Source organism: Emiliania huxleyi (genome assembly GCF_000372725.1).
Source record: "Emiliania huxleyi CCMP1516 unplaced genomic scaffold EMIHUscaffold_75, whole genome shotgun sequence".
Taxonomy (NCBI): Eukaryota; Haptophyta; order Isochrysidales; family Noelaerhabdaceae; genus Emiliania; species Emiliania huxleyi.
Window position 1 is genome coordinate 390,765 of NW_005196379.1, and position 20,361 is coordinate 411,125.

The window sequence follows — 20,361 nt, forward strand, 5'->3', positions numbered from 1 at the left end:
TCGCGCTGGCTGAATCGCTTTCGGTTCGCCTCGCTGCCGCCCTCACTGCCCGCCTCGCTCTTGATCTCATCACTGCTGTCTAGCTCGTCGGGCTGTGCGGGACGGCGTGGCGGCTTAAATGATGGCCCACGGCGAGCACCCAGGCCGGGCGGGGCTGCCGCGGGCGGTGAGACGTACACAGCGTCCGCGTTTCCACCGCGCGACTTCCACGCCGTCATGAAGTTGCAGCCGGACAGGGGCAGCTCCGTGCGAACAATGGCCAGGTTTGACTTTGAAGGGGCGGCGCCAATCGATTCAAGGTAGCGAACGTGCACCTCACCCGCAAGTTGCTCGTGCAAAAGCTCGTCCGGTAGTGTCACGGGCCTGTCCCGAGGCTTTAGCTGCACTGCGAAGCGCATCGGAGAGCGGGCCCCGCGGGGTGTCGCGCGAAACGAACTTTTCTCGCCATCGCGGCGAAAAAAAGAATCGTACAACGAGTGTTGTGCGAAAAAAGAATTGGGAGTGGCTTTCGCAAACCGCCTCGCAAAGAAGAATTCAAAAAAAGCGGGTATTCGCCCGCCGCGTTCCAAGACTGGTAAGGTGCCGGGCCAACTGGCCGCTGCGCGCGCTGCGCCGCGTCTCCGCGCGCGCAGATGCGAGGGATGTGGCCTCTGCTCGCCCTGACAGCACTTGCCGTGGCTAGCACCACACCCGGCTGCAGGGAGAGACTGCTCACGACCGAGAGCTATGGCGCCTCATCTTCGTCTGCTGCTCAATGTGAGGATTTCTCCGGTGTTATATCCATTGCCGGGCCGAGCAGCCTGGATTCGCGCGGTGTCCATTACCGCTACTCCTCAACGCAGCGCCATGGGCAAAAGATAGTCATCCGCGCCGTCATGAATGGCGACCACAGAAACTACAGCGGCCTGGTTGTGGGCCGGAAACGATATGCGGTCCGGCTCGAGTGGGTGGAGGACGAGTCATCCAAGGCAGGAGTTGCGTCCGCTACCCAGCACGCCACGCAGGATCTTGACGCTGACTTCATCGTGGGCGGCTACTCTTCGGGCCTGACGGAGATATCCTCAGCGCAAGCTGACGCCGACTTCAAGGTGATGGTTGCGCCCGGTGCGTGCAGCCCCTCGGCGATCGTGGGCAACAACACATTTGGGCTGCTGCCGCCGTGCGGATCGTACCACGTCAACCCGATCCTCGCCATAGTGCAGGCTGCAGAGGCGGTCGACGCTAGGCCGTTGGACTCGGCTGTGCTGCCGAGTTTCGGGCCATGCTTCACGGGAGGAGGAGGCTGCAAATCCTCGCTCAAGGTCGGCGTCATCCGATCCGAAGGCGTCTTCCCCGCCGCAACCTCAGCACCCGTGCCAGGCATCTGCGCCGAGCAGGGTATCGAGGTGGCCGAAGGCGTAGAGGGCGGGCCGCTGCTGGTGACGATACCTCGGCGGGCAACGACGGCCGATGTGGATATGGCCCTCGACAGCTTGCGTGCGAAGGAGGTGAACGTGATCGTCGCGTCCACATACATGGACGAGGCGGTCACGATCCTCAATCGCACTGCCGCACTCGACTACTCTCTCTTCGCCATCACCTTCACCGCCACGGTCGGGCTGCCCGACTACCAGCTGATGGTCGAGAATGGTTGGTGGCAAGGCGAGTTTGCGCTCGGCAGTGTGCCATGGCACCACGACCTACCCGGGACCGGAGAGTTCACGGGCATGACTTCCGCCGAGTTCTCGAGCGAGTTTGCGGCCCTGGTTGACAGTCATGTGTATCCGTCGTATCATGCCGCAGCTGCTGCTGCTGCGCTCGTTGCACTGTTCGAAGCAATTGAGCGAGCAGGCAGCCTCAACACCTCAGCCGTCGCTGCCGAATTGAGATCTATGCAGCTGCAGGAGTTCTACGGCAACATCTCGTTCGACCGGGAGTCGAATCAGCTCATCTCAAATGGCGGGCTCGTGATCCAAGAAATTGCTACCGAGGCTACCGCGGAGGATGTCATTGTCTTCCCAGACGCCTTGGCGAACCACTCGATGACCTTTCCGATGCCGCCCCTGGCGCAGCGGCGCTGCGTCCTGTTCGGGCCTGACTCCACCGCAGGCGATGACATCCCTGCGGTGGATCGGCTCTCGAGGCAGTGCTCGGGCAACGGTATGTGTACCCTCGAAGGGTACTGTGAGTGCTACGGAGACTTTGAAGGGCGCCTGTGCGATCAGTCTCCGAGTGATGAGCTGAGCACGGCAACGCTCGCCGCAATTGCATCTGTCGCAGTCGTCTTGGCTGCTGCGATCTGCATCGCTGTCTATATGCGGCGTAGACAGCGGAAGAAGAGGCTGGTGGTCGTCGACAAGAATGGGTGGACGTCCTGCCCCGAGCTCACGGCGGCCAAGGGGATCACGTTCCACGCATTCCTGTCGCACAAGTGGCCTTCGGGCGCCGCTTCCATCTCCTCGGCCCGTCTGCGAAGAGCACCCGTTCCCAAGAGCTTCGTGTCATCGTAGGCCAGGCGGCAGCGCACGCCATCCACATGAAGGTGACCAAGCACCTGCTGCCCGACTCGCGAGTCTTCCTTGACGTTTACGACCTAAAGGACATCGACACGCTGGAGCAGCACATCCGAGAGAGCGCGCTCGTGGTTGTGATCCTCACGCGCGGCTATTTCCGCTCCAAGGCGACCGACCTCCCCCCCTCCCCCCTCCTCCGAAGTCCCCAGCACGTCGTCTCATCCCCGCGATTGCTCCGCTCTCAGAACTGTATGCGAGAGCTGCGCTCTGCCATCGAGGAGAAGAAGCCACTGCTGCTGATACAAGAGCTGGACGAGGACTATGGCGGCATTCCACTCGCGAGTCTCGTAAGCGACTGCCCCGACGATCTGCGCTCCATCCTCTTCACCCCCGAGCGCGTCTGCGGCCTGGTGCCCTGGAGCCGGAAGCCCGACTTCCAGAGCGTCGCGCTGACGGCGGTGTGCCAGGCGATCCTCGCTGCGAGTGGCAATCCGAAGTACGCCGTGCCTCCGCGCGTCGAGATTCCGGGATCGCTCGGGACCCGGCCGCTCTCCCTGTCTGGCCGCACCACCTTTTGGTGCAGCCGCCACAACTTTGGCGCCTTTGCGCTCGCGCAGCAGCTAGCGGGGCACCTCCACGGCGATGTGGCTGTCTCGGCCTCGCTCGACCGGCGGACGCTCGGCCCATCGTCTGATATCGGAGCCAGCGGGAACGGCCGCTCCCCCTCCACCACGTACACCGCTGCCGCCGGCGCCACCGCCTCCACCTGCACCGCTGCCGCCGGCGCCACCGCCTCACACCGCTCGGATCGATCGCTTGGCCTGTCGACCAACCCGCTGCCTGAGGTCGAAGCAGGCGATGATGGATGTCCTACTTCTGCGGCGGTCGGGGGCGGGGCGCCGGGAGAGGACCGGAGGGCGTGGGCAGTCTCCCTCCTCCAGCGAGCAGTGCGTCAACTTCTCAACAACAGCGTCGGCACGCCCGTCATGTTCCTGCGGTTGAGCAAAAAGATGTTTCGCGGAGAGGCGCGCCGCGCCCTCCCGAGCGCTTCTCCGCTTGGCGGGCTCGCCTCATCCCCGCACCCGCCCCGTCTCGCGCTTGCGCAGGCGGGAGAGAGGCTCGAAGCGGACATCTTGCGCGCGATGGAGCGAGGCATCCAATTCGCGCTGGTCTTTCCGACCACGGACCGCTTCTCGGAGATCATAGACGAGACCCCGCAGGAGCTATTGCAGCGAGGGCTCTACAAGAACATCGCAATCGACTTCACGCCGTGGCCGCCGCACGAGCGCATCACGGCAGCGCAGCTGGCGCTCACGCTCGGCGCGAAGGAGGACGACACGAGGAGGGCATGGAGAAGGTCGCGAGGCGCGAGCGTCAATCCGTCTCTAGAGCGGCGCAGCGGGCGGCTCAGTCGGCAGGTCAGCGCTTCCGACACGACCGTTCCTAGCAGGAGGCTGCGCCGCAACAGACTCGGCTCCGCTGCACCCGTCCCCGCCCGGACCTCGGCAACCTGGAGGCTGTGATGATGAAGTCTGGGAGGAGCATGATTGTACCTGTCACTTCATGTTTGGAGTTTGCTGGTGCGGTGTTTCTGCTGCATGTTGGTATGTGCGCACATGCATCTGCATGGATACTCTTGGTTTGGTGCCGCTGTATTTAGCGGCATGGTTTTGAGGCGGTGTCATAGACCGCCCCATCTACCAGCGCGACAAAGGTCACTTCATGTTTGCTGGTGCGGTGTCCGGTGTTTCTGCTGCATGTTGGTATGTGCGCACATACATGCATGTGCAGGGATACTGTTGGTTTGGTGCCGCTGTATTTAGCGGCATGGTTTTGAGGCGGTAAATAAATAAATAAATACAACGGACACGCCAAACGAGGGGTGGGAGAAGGACAGGGTCCCCACCTGCACGAGCAGGATCTTGTAAGGACGATCAGGGACACCGGGGAACGGGAGCGGGGAGCGCATCGCGACACGGAGGGGGGCTGGGCAGGGTTCACCCTCACGACAGGGTCCCAGGGATTCCTCTCTCGTATAGGACAGGTTGCACCCGGCGGCACGGGGGCAAGCGCGGGCCTCCTACTGGTTGCGCTCTCCTAGTTCTCCTGCTCCTGACAAGGGACAGCGACAGGCTCGCAGCACGGTGGACTCCCTATCCACTGGCGATCTCTCTCGACTAGCGACCTTCCTCCGACTTCTCACCGGCAGTCTCTTCTACCACAGGCAGACTGACACGTGGGTGGCAGTGGCGGTGATAGGAGTCTCCCACTCTGTGGGCCTCGCTAGAAGTGCGACCCCTGCGCGTGTCCTCGCCCTTGATGGGGAAGGGGCTGTGTGTCTGTGCATGTGTACAACATGTGTGTGTGTGTGTGTGTGTGTGTGTGTGTGTGTGTGTGTGTGTGTGTGTGTGTGTTTTGAGGCGGTGTCATCGCCCCATCTCCACGTAAGTTTTCTTTTCACCACTTGTGTGTCTATGTCGCTGCCCGCGAGCGCGCTCGAGCCCTTTGCCGACGCGGATGTAGACGAGGAGGAGGCCGCGGGCATCGCGATGGACTCGAGAGCTCTCGCCGACGCGGCGAGCTTGCTGCTGCCAGAGCTGGAGGAGCCCTCCACCAGTGGCGCCTCAGGCGTCGCGGAGGCTGAGAGTGCAGCAGGCGCTGCACTGACGTCGCAGCTGGCGCTGCGCGTGCTCCGCGACGCCATCGGGCTGCAGCTGGCGCGCCGGGGATTTGACGGCCTCCGAGCGAATCCCCTCTCGCTCGTGGCTGAGATGGCGGCGCACTTCATCGGTGGGCTCGGCGTCCAGCTGCAGCTGGTCGCACCGCCGCGGACTGCCTCTCCCGAGCGGCGGCCCGACCCGATGGTGCCGTATGTGCTGCGGCTGCAGCGGCACACCAACCTCCGCAGCGTCGCCGAGTGGAACAAGCTCAAGGAGCTCTTCTCGCGCAAGACAGAGGCGCCGCGCCCGCCGCCGGCCTCGAGCCCCGCCCGCAGCCCTCAGCCTGAGCCCGGCACGCGCCCCCGACACACCAGGTCAACGCGATGGCGGGCAACTCGCTGCTCCAGCTGGTGAGGCAAAAGCAGCCGTGCCTTGGCGGATCCCCGCCGCCAGCCGTGCTGCAGCTCTACACTGCGCTGCGCGCGACGTGGCACTACAAGATGACTCCTCAGGGCCGCACCGCGCACACCCAGGCGGGGCACGCCGACGGGGCCAACCGCGCGGCGGTGGAGCCGAACGCGCTGCAGGCCGCGCTGGCGCCCTCGGAGCTCTGCCACGTCGTCTCGCTCAGTGCAAAGGCGCGGCGCACGGCGGACGCGTGGCTCTCGGGGCAGCCGGGCGGAGGCGGCGGCGCTCCACCCCCCACACTCTTCCCGGGGCCTCTCCTCGTCCGGCCTCAGACTGCCGACGGGGCGGCCGCGGCGCCGGCGGCGGCCAAGCCGCGCAAAAGGAGCAAGACGGAATGATCCGCTGGGTTTTTCTGCGCGCTGGGGGGCTGGCATTTGCATGGTAATGAGCTAATGAACTGCAAGTTGGATCAAAAGGGAACATCCAAATTTTGGCTGCCCACACACCCGCGTTGCGCGCTGCTGCTGCTGATCGAGAGGTTGAGATGCGTGCAGGTGCCCTCGTATGGCTGCACTTGTCTTGTGCCCTCGCATTCCCGGCTGCTGTTCCTGACGCCGGGCTGCCCACTATTTGTGGCGACCAAAACCAACCTCCGACAGCGAGGTACCCCGGGAGCGATTGGACAGATGCCGAGGCGCGCATAGCTCGTTGCAGCGCGGTGAAAAAGGGCCTGCGGGTGCGCCATCGCCACCCCACGGCCGATTCTCTTCGACTTGCGGATGAGCCCTGGTCGCCTTCCTAGGTTGAAGGCAGCGGAGTCGTCAGCCTGCCCCATCTCATCTCCGTTTCCGGCGACGTGATGGTGACAAACACCGCGCTCTCAAAAATCAAAATGGAGAGCCTCACCACCGTTGGCGGCTTCGTCGATGTGCGCCAGCCCAATGGCGCCATACACGACATCGCACATCAGCTTACGGGGCCCGCCCCATCCCACCATTCCGTCCTCCCGCAGATTTCTGAGAATGCCAAGCTCACAGACATCGAGATGGAGAACCTCATCTACATCGGCGGCGACCTCAACGTGCGGCCCTAGCCCAATCCCTCCCTCCACTCCTCACCACCAAGATCTCTGCGTGCAGTAGCGCTCCTCGCCATGCTGGCTACTTCTCCTGTACTGCCCCGCGATCGCACCCAGGTGGACGAGAACGAGAGCCTAACGTTCCTCGAGATGAAGAGCCTGGCGTACGTCGGCCGCGACCTCACCGTCAACTCCAACCCGCTGCTCACATCGGTCGAGACGGAGAGCCTCACAACCGTCTATGGTGATCTGATCGTGGACTATAACCCCGAACTCGGCTACCTCGAGCTCGACAGCCTTGACAGCGTCGGGAAGAACTTCGTTGTGAGCTGTCCCCGCCCCGCTGCTGATATTGCTTGCCACTTGCACTGTGTTCGCGAAACAAAAGAGGACAAGTTGAGCCGCTCATCTCCTCTCGCACCAGGTGCATAATAACAACCCGGACCCACAGCGATGCGCCATCGGCATCCTCTCACACGACTGCAATGAGAGGTGCGAGTGCAACCCAATCGAGGAGAGGTCCGACTCATTTTGACGGCAGCGGCTGCTCTGTCCTGCCTAGCGAGCCGTTCCCTCTCATGCATGCATGCCTCGCCTGTTCGGGCAGCAGCCGCCAAGAGAACAGCAGCCGCCTGGTGCACAGAGAGCCGGCCAGGGCAGAGCGACACACCAGGCCAACATGGACGACAGAGGGGCACGTGGAGTGCAAGTTTGAGTTTTCATTTCCATGCCGAGGGTTGATGTTAGTGCGCGAAAACCCGATGTAAAGTGACACGTTCGCTTTCCTCTCGCTGTGATCTTGTGTGAGCCTTATAGAGCTGCTGTCTGTTGTCTCTCTAAATATAAAATAAAAGAAAAAACGGACAATCAATCCAAGCTGTCGGCGGGCACCTGTTCCTTTTTACCCATCATTGTGCCCTGTTTTCTTTATCGTTCAACGTATCTGTAGTGTAACTCACTCCTGAGCATTAATTCTCCCGCACGTTACTCTTGGCCGAGGAGACCCCACCGGACCGATTTGAGTTTTGGGACGGCCGTACTTTGCGCTCGGCCTGCTCGGCCTGCCATGCCCGCGCGCGCCTCGCCCGAGCGCAGCCACCGACGGACCTGGCCAGCCTGTTCCTGGCTTGTGCCCAGCCTCTCCTTCCGCTGCCGCCGGCCTCGCAGTCCCGCCTGCCATGCACGCTGCAGAGCCTGCGTAGACGCCACAGACGCCAATTCTGCAGCCCACAGCCCTGGCAACTGAGGGCGAGGGCCAGCAGTATACGACGACGACGACATCTCACACCCCGCGCTGGCCAGCGCCATCAGCCCCTCACGGCCCGGCCCAACCTCCCTTCGCTAGCGCCATCGCCTCCAGCGCCTCCAATCAAGTCGCACTCTCTTCTTCAGCCAATGCAGCGGCAGCACCACGTCAGAGGCCGGGCCGACTGGGGGACCTGCAGCCAGCCATGCCTCCCCCTCCCCACCCGCTTGGATCGAGCAGCTCCACCTGCTCCACCACCGCGTCTCGAACCTGGAGGGCATGTTGGGCTGGATGGTACCAACTATATCCCACGGCGACAACTCCGTCTTCCAGGAACCGATCTTGCGACCGAGCTAGACGGCTTGAGCTTCTACCCAACCACCAAAGCCCGTCTCTTCCGCCTCACCCACTCCCCTTCCGACCCTACTCTCTGGATGTTCCGCCCTTCGCTCGGCCTCCCGCTCCCCACCGCACACACCCTTCCTCTGTCGGGCCTGCACCAGCAAAGCCCACGTGTGTATCGCCCCCATGTACCATTTACAGCTGTGTCATGAAGCATTATAGATCGAAAGGTAGGGTCCCAAAAAAATTTTACAACAAAACTCCCTCGCACAACACTGGGCACGGGACTGGCGCGCACTCTGGCACTAACACAGGAAAAAAAGAAACTTCGCTTTTCTTTGTTTCCATGGAGGAGGACGTCGGGTCGTCGCACATGGAGGACGTCGGGTCGTCGCACAACATAGGAATCCTACCAGCAAGCTCGATGAGCTGCGAGCATCAGCACGGCGCAAGCGGCTCGGACGGCGCTGCGTCCGAGGCTGGCCACTTCCCGGCGCGGAGATTGCCGTCACGGCTCAATCTGTTCCTCCCGTTCTCGAGCGCGGTGGCGGAGGCCTCCCCGTATCCTTTGGCGTCAAAATGCGCTCACTGCAACCGCAACCTCGAGGCCGGCGGCGCAGAGGCGCGGTGGGGCACCGGTCTGTGTGATGAGTCTGGCAGCCTAGATGCCGCACTCACGTGCCCTTCGTTCGGAGACCTGCACGACTCTCGAGCGCGTCTCTCACCGCGCCCTCTCCGCTCCCGGCGCGCAGGTGCTACGACGCCTGCGACAAGGAGTGCAAGGTGTGCTGCAAGCCGCTGCAGCTCAAGCACCACTACCTGCGCTCCGGCTTGTGCGACAAGTGCTTCTACAGCTGCGAGAAGGCGTGCCGCACGTGCGACGCGACCCTCGCGCTGCACGAGCTCCACTGGGGCTCCGCTCTCTGCGACTCGTGCTACGGCTCCCTCCCGAAGCGGTGCTTTGTAGACCCTTCTCCCACACAGACTCGTGCCACCGCTCCCACCCAACACCTCCGAGGCGTCCCTCGCCACGCGCGCTGTGAACGGCGCCTGCTCACGGCGGGTGGCGTGTGAGCAGGTGCCGCGCTTGCGAGGCGTCCCTCGCCACGCGCGAGCTGTGAACGGCGCCTGCTGTGTGAGCAGGTGCCGCGCTTGCGAGGCGTCCCTCGCCACGCGCGAGCTGCGGTGGGGCCTCGGCCTCTGCAACAACTGCTACAACACCGTCCGCCCCACCGGCGGGTACGTGTGCAAGGTGTGCCGCGGCAAGCTCTCGCTCGGCCGCAAGTCGGCCGCGCTGCAGTGGGGCTCCGGCCTCTGCGACTCGTGCTACCACTCCTTCGACCGGCAGTGCCGCTCGTGCCAAGGCCGGATCGGGCTCGGCCAGCTCAGGTGGGGCACCGGCCTCTGTGACCAGTGCTACGAGATCAAGCGCTCGCTCCACAACCGCGCCCGCATCTCTGCGACGCCCGACGGCGGAGCGAGCGGCGGAGCGAGCGGCGGCGGCGGCGGCTCGGCGCCGATGTCGGGAGCGGTTCGTATGGTGATCAGCGCGCAGTTCGTCTTTTACCTCGCGCCCGCGGTGATGCTGCCCTCGCTCTACCTTCACATCTCCGAGGCGGATTGGGGCGGAGCAGGGCGCGGCGACGAAGTGTACGCGGCGGTCCTGACGACGGCGACGGTGCTGTCGATGGCGACGCCGGTCCCTCTCGGGCTGTGGGCGGAGGCGCGCGGCGAGCGAGAGGTGTACGCGGGCATCACCCTCGTCGCCGCCGCCGCCGCCGTCGCGCTCGCCGTCGCCTCCTCCGCCGCCGCCTTCGCCACCGCGTGGGGAATGCTCGGTGCGCCCGTCTCGCTGCGCGGCGTGCGCGCAGTCTTCTTCGCGCGGAACGTGCCGGCGCACGACTTGTCCCGCGTCGGCCAGCTCGCCTCCGCCGCGGGGCTGATCGGAGCCCTCGCCGGGCCACTCATCTCCCAGCTCCCCCTCTCCTTCGCCACGTCCGCGCTCCTGGCCGCCGGACTGCACGCGGCGGCCTGCGCCGGGCTCTACGCTTTCCTCCCGCCGCTGCCGCGCCGCCGCGCCGCTGCGGCGCAGCATGGCAGCAGGGTGCCCGCGGAGCCCGGCAGCGGCGGCGGGGAGGCGCTCACTGCGGTCGTCGGCGCGCACTGCGAGCGGTGCGAGCGGCTGCTGTCTTGGAGGGAGCACCGCTGGGGCAACCAGCTGTGCGACGAGTGCTGGGAGACGTGGTTCCGGCACCACAAGCGGCGGACGCTGCTCTGGTGTTGCGGCGTCGCGTTCCTGCTGGAGCTCTCCATCAACGCGGGAGTGCTAGCCACCTTCCAGCCGCTCGCCGTCCGCAAGTTCGGCTGGGGCGGCGGCCACATCGCCACTGTCAACTTCCTGTCGGCCGGCGCGTCGATCCTCGTCTCGCTCGGCTCGGCGCACGCGCGGCTGCCAGAGTGGAAGCAGGCGTTCGCCGCCACGGCGCTCTACCTCGGCGCCGTGCTGCTGGGCGCGTGGCGCCGCGGGCTCCGGGCGTGGAGGTGGGGCGTGGCTGTGAGTGGACGTTTGGGCGCGGAGTAGGCACTTGGCCGCCGCTAGTCGAGTGGCGCCTCCTCGTCGCGCTCATCGTCGGGCTGAAGGCGCAGGTCCTCTTCATGGCGCCCTTCACCGCCATCTTTTCGCAGATGATTGGCGGCCAGCGCGTGAGCAACGCGCTCGCGACGATGCTCTGCCTCGCCCCTCTCGTCGGTGCCGCCACAGGCACCGCCATCGCGCCCCTCTGCTTGCGCCACGCCGACTCGGCCATCATGCCCGTCGCCGCGCTGCCGGCGGCCGTGGCGTGCGGCGTGCTGCTCGTCGTGTGGGCGCGCGCGGGCGGCCACGGCGGCCGCACCGCCAACCCGCTCGCCAGGCAAGACTCTGGCAAAAGTGCCAGGGGGGCTTTGGCGGTGAGGCTCGGCAGCCTGAGCCGGGCCAGCGCAGCCACATCCACCACGGCCGCCAGGCTGCTCGAGCCGCTCGTCGCCGCCGCTGAACGCCAACGACCACTGCCGCCGGCCTCTTGAAAAACAATGTGAACCAACAATCTCCCGTGTGACTTGAGTAAGAAAGTCTAAGAAACGAGACGCCGCGTACGCCGCGAGTGACGAGTACAACACACAACCAGAGTCGAGACTCGAGAGAGTCGTTGTGAAATGATATGTGAACTTCGCGGACAAAACCAGCAGGGCAAGCTCGGAACTACACGGCTCTGCGCTCCTCTAGGGTCTTGCCGTCACATCATCCCGCGCCGGCAACACTTGTGCTGCGCACAGCGGGGGTGCGAAAAGCAGCCGCGGGGCGCCGCGCACTTGCAGCGGGCGTTGGCGGGTGTACAGGCAGTGGAAGAGTAGGCAAGCGCGCCTCGTGCAAGAAGGTAGAAGTTGGGGAGCTGCAGACGAAAACCGTGCGTGCACACATTATCTCAAACAAAGAACGCGCCGCTTCGCAGCTGCGCGCACACGCCCGCGCGGTGACTCATGCTATGGATCCGCGATGCATTTCTATCTCTAGCTGCAGTGCTTCATTGGGGCGATTGGCCTTTGGCAGTAGCAAAGGCGGGCATGACATGCTGTTAAGGTTGCTTAGGGTTAGGCGGCGGCGGGCTGGGCGACGGAGACGATGGCGGGCAGAGCATATCGCCCCCAAACATGCAATTCGGATCGACATGCTGCTTGAGCTCGCGAAGGTCGTGCAGGTTATCTCCGAACGCGCGAACCAGAAGGCTTTCGCGATCGTCCCAAGGCGCCCATGCCCAGGGCTTGGCGTCCACGATGTACACGCCGATTGGGTCGAGGTTTTTGACTAGAGCAGCGACCCAGCGGGCGCACGCCTGTTGTGCGCCTTTAGAATTTGAAGGGTCTACCACGCTCTGGTTGTAGGCGCACGTGATGGAGCAGCCCCAGTCTTGCTTGCGATTAAAGTACGCCATGCTGCTGTCGCTTGGCTCCTCGACTTTGCCGCCGGTGTTTTGCAGCGCAATGCTGGCGGAGATGACGCCAAAGCCGGGGTCGTTGGGGTTGTCTTGAAATACTTCCGTGAGGCCCTGAAGAGCATTGAAGAAGTGTTGGGCAATCTTGATGCTGTTCTCGTGGTGGTTCAGCTTGATGATGACGCTCTGGATTTCGAAAGCCGTGTAGGAGTTGCAGTCTGTAGACAGGGGCTTGCAATCGTTGGGAGGGGGCGGGGGCGGGTTCCCCCAAAACACCATCTTGTCGACACGAGCCTTGAAGAAATTCTTCGCATTGCTCGTGTTGGCAGTAAAGCTTAAAGGTGGGAACGAGAAGTCTGCGGCGTTGACGAGGTAATCGGGTGTTTTGTAGACCTTCGTGAGCCGACCATCTGTGGGGCTGCAGGGCGATGGCGGCGGCACCGGCGGATAGTGTTGAAGGAGCTTATCCAAGGCTGCGCGGGCCTCCTGCGCGCAGCAACCCTCCGTTGGCACCTCGAGGCCCCCATTGGATTCTGCCGTGCAGCTGGAGTCCACCTTCACTAGACCGTTTCCGGACGCATAGAAGGTTTGCACGGCGTCGGTGCTGTCTCGGTGCCTGCCCACGACCATGTTTAGGCTCTGGTTGTTGGGGTTTTCGTCGGGAGACGCCGATTGGTCAAGGAACTTTTGCATAAGGACGGTGTCCTGGAGGGGGAGGGCCACGGCGTCCATCGAGAAGAAGGAGTCCATCTTCGGGAGGGTCTGCGTCTCGACCGTCACGCTGGTCACGATGCCGAGGTGGGGCGCCCCGCCGCGCACACCCCACCAGAGGCGCGCGTCCAAACCTTGCGAGGAGTCCGACAGGTGATGAATCGCCCCATCCCTGGTGACGAGGGTCACTTTCCTGATGTGATCCACCGTGAGCCCGAACTGACGAGCGAGGTAGCCCTGGCCGCCCTGCGAACGACGCGGGAGGGGTGAAGGGCGGGGGCCGGTTGCCCGGTGGATCTCAGCCGTGCCTCTCACCTGTAGGAGCAGCCCGATACCCACGCCATAGTACACGCCCACAGGGAAGAGCTGGCCCACCGCGGTGGTCACCTGGTTGATCATACCCATCATCACGCCCGGCCCGACGGTGATGCGGCGTGCGGCCGGGTCGAACTCGATCTTCTGCATTGCGGGCTCCTTCATGCTTATGAGGATGGCGACGTCGGAGGAGCTCATGACGCTGCACCGGACGAAGAGTGGGCGAGGGAGTCAACGATTGGTGGAGTGGTGCACCCGCATTCACCCACGGACGCCCAGGGTACTTGGGTTGGCCGGCGAGCGCTTTCAGGTCTCCAAGGGTGATGTGGAGCGAGGCATGAGAGGGTGAAGTGGAGCGCGCATGAGCGGTCAGGGGAGGCGGCGAGGCGACACGGGCGCACCTGTGGCCGCCTCCCAGAACCGAGATGGGCACCCCGTACTCGTTGGCGATCCGAACAGCCTCGGTCACATTCCCGACGCTCTTCGGGCGCACGATGCACGGCGGCTTCTGGTGTCCTGGAAGCGGCAGCAAGGCGACCCGCTGTGCGTGCGCACTTTTGGCTCAATCTAGCTCGAGGGCTACAGCGCTCGCACCGCTGATGAGGTTGTTGAAGGACCTCATGGTCCCGCTGTATAGCCCAGCGTCAGTCTCCAGCAACCCCTTTTCAAGTAGCGCAGTGCAAGCGCAACAGATCTGTCCGGTAACCCAGTCGTGCTCGTGGTCGGGACGGCACTCGTCCGCCGGCGTATTGCACTCAGGCTGTGAGCTGCTTCGAGCGGCGTAGCGAAACAGGTCGTCGCGTGCGTCGCATATGTCAAGAGCCCGCCCCCCAAGAATGCACGAGATTCGGGGGACCGGACCAAACAGATTCACTCGTGGTGTCGCCACGGGCTCTCCTTCCTCAGCGGGCTCAGCCGCGTCCGTGATCACGACGGAGAAGAAGGGGAGGGCGAGGAGCAAAAACCGCCGCAGCGACATGACGATTTCGCCGCGCGGCGGGCGCTCTTGTGTGTTCGATCTGTGATTTTTGTGTACCGAGGCGGTGCCCGGTGTGCCGAACCTGTCGGACCTTAAGGTCTGTGAAGAGGAACATCACCCGTTTTCATTCAAACAGATCGACATACACACAGATTTACCGCAGTCCACAAGCACAGCAGCCCTACCTCGTACTACCTGCCCGCGGTGAGCCAGCCCTTTCCTCAGTGTTTGCGGGGACCTGCTTCCTATTTATCGTCTCGTTGCGAGCTCGCCTTTTTATTTCCCCCTGAATTTGCAAGGCCGAATTAATTACCTTGATGGATTGCCGTTATGTTCCCTTCCCACCACGCACCAGCAGACCCACGGCCGGAGGGCCTGCCTTAGCCAGCACGACAGAACCATCTTCAGCGATGCTCCTGGTGGATGTCCTCCTCTGTGTGGCCGCCCTGACATCGCTTGCCGTCCCCATCGCCTACTAGTACGTCAAGGGACAATGGCTCGCGAGCAGTCGAGGGTTCTCACTCGGCGGGCGGTGTGCCCGCAAGGCCACAGACGCCGCACGAGAAAGGTGCAGTGTCGCTTGGAGCGGGAGATGCTCGGGTCGTGTCTGCTCAAGGATACGTCCACGCGGAGCCACATGACCCGCCCCGCACGTCGCCTCTACAGATCGTGTTGAGATTACTCTTTGTGTGTTTATGCCGGCAGTTGTGTTGATGTGTCTTCTAGTGTGCCCCAGTCCACACACCCTTGTCGTGCCAGTGTGCTGTGAGAGAGAGAGGTAAGTAAGTACCACCTTCGTAAGTAAGTAATGAGGTGAAGAACAGTTAGGCTCGGACTGGACACCGGCGCGGTTTGTGGCTTGTGGGTGGACGCCTGGTGGACGCTGGACAGAGGTCAGGATCTCAGGAAGGAGAGAGTCTCAGACGATGTCGTTGTCGATGACGGCGATATCGCGACACACAGACAAACAAACTCACAAACACCACTCCGACTCGCTCGACTCACGACCAGGCACGACCCCGGCCCACGACCAGGCACGTAACGCGGTTGAGGGCTAGAGCAGCCGGCGGGCTGCTCCGCGCCTCCAGGCTCCAGCAAACTCGCCGGCCGCAAGGCACGGAGACGAGAGCATGTGGGCTGTGGGGTTAGGTGAGTGAGGTGTCTATCAGAAAGAAGCTCCCCACACGGGCCAGGCACCAGTCCCTACCCCTTGCTTATCCTCTTTTGGAGAGGGTAGGTAGGGCAGGTAGGTGTTATGCCGCTGCTTGTCTTTCCGACCTAAAACGAATCGTTCAGCACTTGGAGCACTTGGAGTGCAGTTGGTAACCGCACACCCAGGGTCGGGGAGCTGAGAAGCGCACCCAGCAGGCCGGGTGATTGGTATCGGGCTACGGACACGCCTCCGCGACTTCTTTTTTTTTGCTTGTGTTAGTGCCAGTGCGCGCCAGTCCCGTGCCCCGTGTCGTGCGAGGGAGTTTTGTTGTAACATTGTTTTTGCGCGCACGTTTGAAAATTCTTTTTGTCTATGTTAGTCAAGACACACACTCGAGCGTTGTTGGCATCGACCCTGGCATCGACCCTTTCTCCCTGACCTGAGCCTCTGGATGCTCGGCCCGACCTCTTTCCTCACCAAGGGCAAACCCGGCCAGGGCGCCAGTGGGCTTGGCCTCGGGCCGACGGACACGCTCACGGGCGGCAGGAAGACAGCCGCGCTCGCCGGCGACGCCAACGAGGCATCATCCGCCCGCGGCAGGAAGGGTGCAGGAGAGGATGGCCGACGCAAGGCCAAGAAGAACCCAGACCAGGCGCGAAGAGCCGCGACGACCACTGGCTCCGGCCTCTCCAAGTCGGCGCCGCTGCGCGGAGGAGGTGGAGGGCCGTCGGCAACCGCCACGCTGGGGCACTCGCTCGCGCCCGGTGGCAAGGGCACGATGGCTGACGAGCTCGACATGTCGGACCTGAACTCCAGCATCGAGATCGATGCCGGCCACGCTGATCGCTCACTCGACGCGTCTGACTCGTTCGAGCTGGAGGAGCTCGGCCGCGGCTCGGCCGCCCCTGCCTCCTCCTCTTCGAGGGCGGCCTCCAAGGCACGTGCACCGGCGCCGGCCGCCACGGCGCGCGCGCCGCCCGAGAAGGAGGAGCTCGAGTACTCGATGTCCTTCGAGGCCGACGCCCTCCCGCCGACTGCGCCGCAAGAGCCGACGGCGCTCACGCCGGCGCTGCCCGTCCCTGTCGCGCAGCCGGTCGCTACTCCGCCGGCCGCTACTCCGCCGGCCGCTCCGCCGGCCGCTCCGCCGGGGCCGGTCGCAGCCCCGTCGCGCGTCAACCTCTCCAACATCAAGCCGCTCGTGGCGAGGGCGGCCCCGCCGCCGCCCTCCCACCCAACCGCCGCCTCCGCGCCGCCCACCCCGCCAGCGGCGATAGTGGCGGGCGGCGGCGTGGGCGGCGGGTGGGCGGCGGTGGTGCCGCCGCCGGCCGACGCGACGCGTTTCGAGGCGGCGCTGTCGGCCGCGGAGGACGCGCGGCGGCAGGCGGAGGCGAGCGAGCGACAGAGCAGGGCGCAGGTGCGCGAGGCGAGGGCCGAGGTGCCGGAGACGTGGCGAGGGTTGCCGGTCAGCTGTGAAGTGTGGTGCTGGCTGAGGAGGCGACTTCTTTGCAGGCGGCGGACGCGCGCGAGGCGCTCGACCGACTCCGCTCGCTGACGCGCGAGGGCCCGTCCGGCGGCGCGCACGTGGCGCACGAGATCGAGGTGCAGCAGCTGCACGCGCGCCTCGCTGGCGCGCTGAGCGAAGCGGAGCTCACCCGCCAAAAGGCAAGACTGCCCGAGATGACCCGAGATTGCCCGAGATTGCCCGAGATTTCCCTTGAGGCGGAGCTCGCTCGCCGACAGGCGGAGCAGGAGGTGTCGGCGGCCAAGGTGGAGGCGCAGCTCAGGGTGTCGCGCGCAGACTCGTCGCTCAAGATAGCGGAGGAGAAGCTTGCCCAGCTCGCCGCGCAGCACGGCGAGCGCTCGCTCCACCTCGAGCAGTCTCGCAGGCTGAGTGAGCAGGCGGACGCACCACTGAGGAGGCGGTGCCGAGATCCGGTGTCCACTCACCAGTGCCCGCTCACCACGGATGGCTGGCTGGCAGGCGGCGGCCTCAAAGGAGGCGGCGGCCGAGGCGCAGGTGCGGCGGCTGCGCGAGGAGCTCGCCAGCAGCGAGCGGGCACACGCTGCCAAGGCGGCGGCAGCTGAGGAGCGGCACGCGCAGGCGATGGCCGCGCTCAAGCGGCTGCACGAGCAGGCGGTCACCTATTCACACCGCACGCCTGTGAAGAGACGCTGTTCACAGCTCGCGGCTGCACGAGCAGGAGGTCGCCTCGACGGACCGAGCCTCCCACCGGACGGGCGAGCTCTCGCGGCTGACCGAGCAGGCGCGGGGCGCCCTCGCGGCGGCACGGCGGCCGCACCCTCGGCCGCACCCTCGGCCGCACCGCCGGCCACACCTCGCCCTCGCCCCGCCGAGCAGGTGCAAGGCGTGCTCGCCGCGCTGGGCAGGGTGCAGCAGGAGGTTGCCGCGTCGGTCGACGGGCGCAACGCCGAGCTCGCCGCGTGGCAGGACCGGCGCAGCGTCGCGCTGTCGCAGCAGGAGGAGGCGGCGCGGCTGCGCGACCAGTCGGCGGCCGCGGAGCGGACACGAGTCGAGGCGCTCACGGCGGAGCTGCACGCGTCGGTCAGCGAGCTGCGCACGGCGCACGGCGCGGAGAAGGAGCAACGGCTGAAGGATCACGAGCTGTTGCTTCACTCGCTGCTGATGGGCCATGGGTTGCAAACTAGGCGCGGCTGCTGCAGGAGCACGAGCGGCTGCAGGCGCTCTCCGAGGCGTTGCAGCGCGAGCGGGCGGCGCTCGCCGAGGCGACCTATGCCGGTTCGCTCTCTCTCTCTCCCTCTCGGAGCTGTGCCTGAACTCTCCCGGAGCCTTCCCACAGGAGCTCTCCGCCGGCCGCTACTCGCTCGACGAGGCGCGCGAGCGGTGCGCGGCCGAGGCGGCGCAGGCGAGCGCCGGCGTCGAGGGACAGCGGCAGCAGCTGCGCGCGGCGCAAGAGTCGCTGATCCGCGAGCGGGAGCGGCTTTCTCGCGAGCGGGCGGCGGAGGTGGCGGCGCACGGCGAGGCGGAGGTTGCGCTGCAGCGCGAGCGGGCGGAGGTGGCCGCCGAGCGGGCCGAGGCGGACGAGGCGAGGACCCGCGCGCGCGCCGAGCTGGCGGAGGCGCAGGCGGGGCGCGCGGCGCTGGAGCGCGAGAAGGCGGCCTTTGGCGAGCAGGTCGAGGCGCTGCGGCAGCTCTCGCTGCGCGTCAACGAGGAGTCGGCTGCGGTGGGGGAGGCGGTGCAGCGGTCGGCGGCGGAGCTGGCCGAGGCGAGGGAGATGGTCTCCGTCGCGCAGACGGAGCGGCTCGCAGCGGAGGCGGCCGGAAGGGAGGGGGGGGGGGGGTGAGGGAGGGAGGGCGAGGCGTCCCGCCTCTCTGACCGAGGCGCGAGCTGGTGCGTGTGCTAGGCGGCGCGCGAGGCGGCCGAGGCGGCGAGCCGCGACGTGGCCGAGACGCGGCGCGTCTTCGAGGCGGAGCGGCTCGAGGCGGCGAGGGAGCGGAGGGAGATGGCGCAGCGGCGCACCGAGCTCGACCGCGCCTCCGAGGCGATGCGCGCGATGAAGCTGCAGCTCACCCGCCACGCCGCATCGTACCCCGCGGGTGCAGAGGCGGGGCTGGCGGCGGGGCTGGCTGGCGTCAGCCTGGCGAGCGCGGCGAGCGCGGCACACATCGGGACGCAGCAGCTCTTCGCCTCGCACGCGCCCGTGCTCGAGTCGCGCCGCTACGTCTGCCCCGCGCCGCAGCTGCGTCCCCAGTACCTCCCCGCGCCGCAGCCGGGAGGCGCACCCCCTCCTCCGCCGGTGGCCTGCCCTCCGGCGACACCCGCGCCAGCCACGGCCCCCGCCGCCGCGCCGCCCGGCGAAGCCGCGCCGCCTCCGCCCGCCCCTCCGCCCGCGCCGCCCACCCGCCCGCCCGCCGGGGGCGACGCGTCGCTGCTCGACACGTGGCAGCGCGCCTGCGAGGCGACGGCGCGCGAGACGAGGGCGCGTCACGACGACATCCTCGCCAAGCTGCGCGCGCCGCCGCCCGCGCCGCCGCCCGCCGCCGCCACCGACAAGGAGAACAAACGGCTCGGCGTGAATCGCGCGCCGCCGCCGTCCACCTCTGCGGCGGCGCGCCACTCGGCAGGCAGCGCGAGGCCCTCGTACGGCTTCCCCGGCCTGGCGCCGATCGAGACGCCCTTTCCGTCGGGCGCGACGACGCCGATCCCGCGGCGAGCCGCGTCGGGCGGCCGATTCCAGGTCCGACCGCGCTTGTGACTTGGCGCGGGGTGCCCCACTTAGGCGCGACGTGTGGGGTCGCGCCAGCACGGCTGGCGGCGGCTCCTCGCGCTCCTCGTCGATGGTGTCGCTCCACAAGACGCAGCTCTCGAGCTGGGGCTCGGAGGCGTCGCTGCCCGTCAAGGCCGCCGCGCCCGCCGCCGCGCCCGCCGCCGCGCCCGCCGCCGCATTGGCCGCTTCGACGTCTGCACCCGACACGCCCACCTCGCCAGCGGCTGCTGCGCCCGCCGCGGTGCTCCCTGCTGCCGTGGCGGAGGAGCAGGAGGGGAGCTCGGACGGCGAGGGGGTGTAGGCAGTCCGGGTCTGCCGTGCAAGGGCTAAAAGGTAAAGAAAAAAGTAGGTAAACTTCTCCACACACACGAGGTGGTGGGGCAAGGGGGGGCGACCCTCGCGTCTCTCCACGTCTACTGCCGTGCAGGCAGGTCAAAATCTCGGTGTGTACTGTCATCTACTGAGAGTGACTCTCTGTGAGTACAGTACTATACTTCGCGCCAGTTCGCACCTGTGTCGAGAGCAAGCAGCCCCTCTTCCCCTAGGTTAGGTAAGGTTCGGGTCCCCAAGATTCTAAAAAAAGAATTTACAATGCGAAAGATGCCGTGCTCGCTCGACCCGACGCGCGCGAAGCGCTCGAGGATCTCCCGCCGCAGCTGATCGTGCGTCACTAGCTGATGTGCGTGCATATGGCACGGCTCGCTGGCGCTCTCATCCTCCTCTGCACTGACTGCACGGCTCTCGCATACCAGCGCCAAC

At 65.7% G+C, this 20,361-nt stretch overlaps 6 protein-coding genes across 6 annotated transcripts; 5 read left to right on the top strand and 1 right to left on the bottom strand.

Annotated features, from left to right (window-relative positions):
* Positions 1–875: 875 nt before the first annotated feature.
* Positions 876–2,489, top strand: EMIHUDRAFT_217795 (hypothetical protein; the record flags this gene model as incomplete). Its single annotated transcript, XM_005760579.1, has 1 exon — positions 876–2,489. One exon carries the CDS (start codon positions 876–878, stop codon positions 2,487–2,489), a length of 1,614 nt encoding a protein of 537 aa, XP_005760636.1.
* A 26-nt stretch (positions 2,490–2,515) lies between these two features.
* Positions 2,516–4,337, top strand: EMIHUDRAFT_217796 (hypothetical protein; the record flags this gene model as incomplete). The annotated part of the gene is made up of 4 exons (XM_005760580.1): positions 2,516–3,136; positions 3,338–3,910; positions 4,066–4,096; positions 4,168–4,337. The coding sequence occupies 4 exons, from the start codon at positions 2,516–2,518 to the stop codon at positions 4,335–4,337; spliced, it is 1,395 nt and encodes a 464-aa protein (XP_005760637.1).
* A 629-nt stretch (positions 4,338–4,966) lies between these two features.
* Positions 4,967–7,173, top strand: EMIHUDRAFT_217797 (hypothetical protein; the record flags this gene model as incomplete). Its single annotated transcript, XM_005760581.1, has 7 exons — positions 4,967–5,365; positions 5,527–5,880; positions 6,255–6,296; positions 6,363–6,488; positions 6,573–6,641; positions 6,756–6,962; positions 7,063–7,173. 7 exons carry the CDS (start codon positions 4,967–4,969, stop codon positions 7,171–7,173), a joined length of 1,308 nt encoding a protein of 435 aa, XP_005760638.1.
* Positions 7,174–8,567: 1,394 nt separating this feature from the next.
* Positions 8,568–9,688, top strand: EMIHUDRAFT_438412 (hypothetical protein; the record flags this gene model as incomplete). Its single annotated transcript, XM_005760582.1, has 3 exons — positions 8,568–8,877; positions 8,979–9,182; positions 9,370–9,688. Coding segments are annotated over exons 1-3 (828 nt in total), but the record flags the coding sequence as incomplete, so codon positions are not given.
* Positions 9,689–11,840: 2,152 nt separating this feature from the next.
* On the bottom strand, positions 11,841–14,202 carry EMIHUDRAFT_217799 (hypothetical protein; the record flags this gene model as incomplete). Its single annotated transcript, XM_005760583.1, has 4 exons — positions 11,841–13,154; positions 13,224–13,425; positions 13,625–13,739; positions 13,818–14,202. The coding sequence occupies 4 exons, from the start codon at positions 14,200–14,202 to the stop codon at positions 11,841–11,843; spliced, it is 2,016 nt and encodes a 671-aa protein (XP_005760640.1).
* A 1,550-nt stretch (positions 14,203–15,752) lies between these two features.
* Positions 15,753–19,939, top strand: EMIHUDRAFT_465653 (hypothetical protein). Its single transcript, XM_005760584.1, has 8 exons — positions 15,753–16,790; positions 16,865–17,017; positions 17,096–17,290; positions 17,337–17,492; positions 17,715–17,918; positions 18,175–18,612; positions 18,739–19,553; positions 19,615–19,939. The coding sequence occupies exons 1-8, from the start codon at positions 15,807–15,809 to the stop codon at positions 19,901–19,903; spliced, it is 3,234 nt and encodes a 1,077-aa protein (XP_005760641.1). The 5' UTR covers positions 15,753–15,806; the 3' UTR covers positions 19,904–19,939.
* Positions 19,940–20,361: the final 422 nt, after the last annotated feature.

Bases quoted from the DNA above. Each gene is read 5' to 3' on its own strand.
- EMIHUDRAFT_465653 (XM_005760584.1), top strand. From the start codon at position 15,807: ATGCTCGGCCCGACCTCTTTCCTCACCAAGGGCAAACCCGGCCAGGGC. The intron at 17,018-17,095 runs GCAAGACTGCCC...GCTCGCCGACAG, and splicing joins CGGAGCTCACCCGCCAAAAG to GCGGAGCAGGAGGTGTCGGC. The intron at 17,919-18,174 runs GTCAGCGAGCTG...GCCTTCCCACAG, and splicing joins CGGCGGAGCTGCACGCGTCG to GAGCTCTCCGCCGGCCGCTA.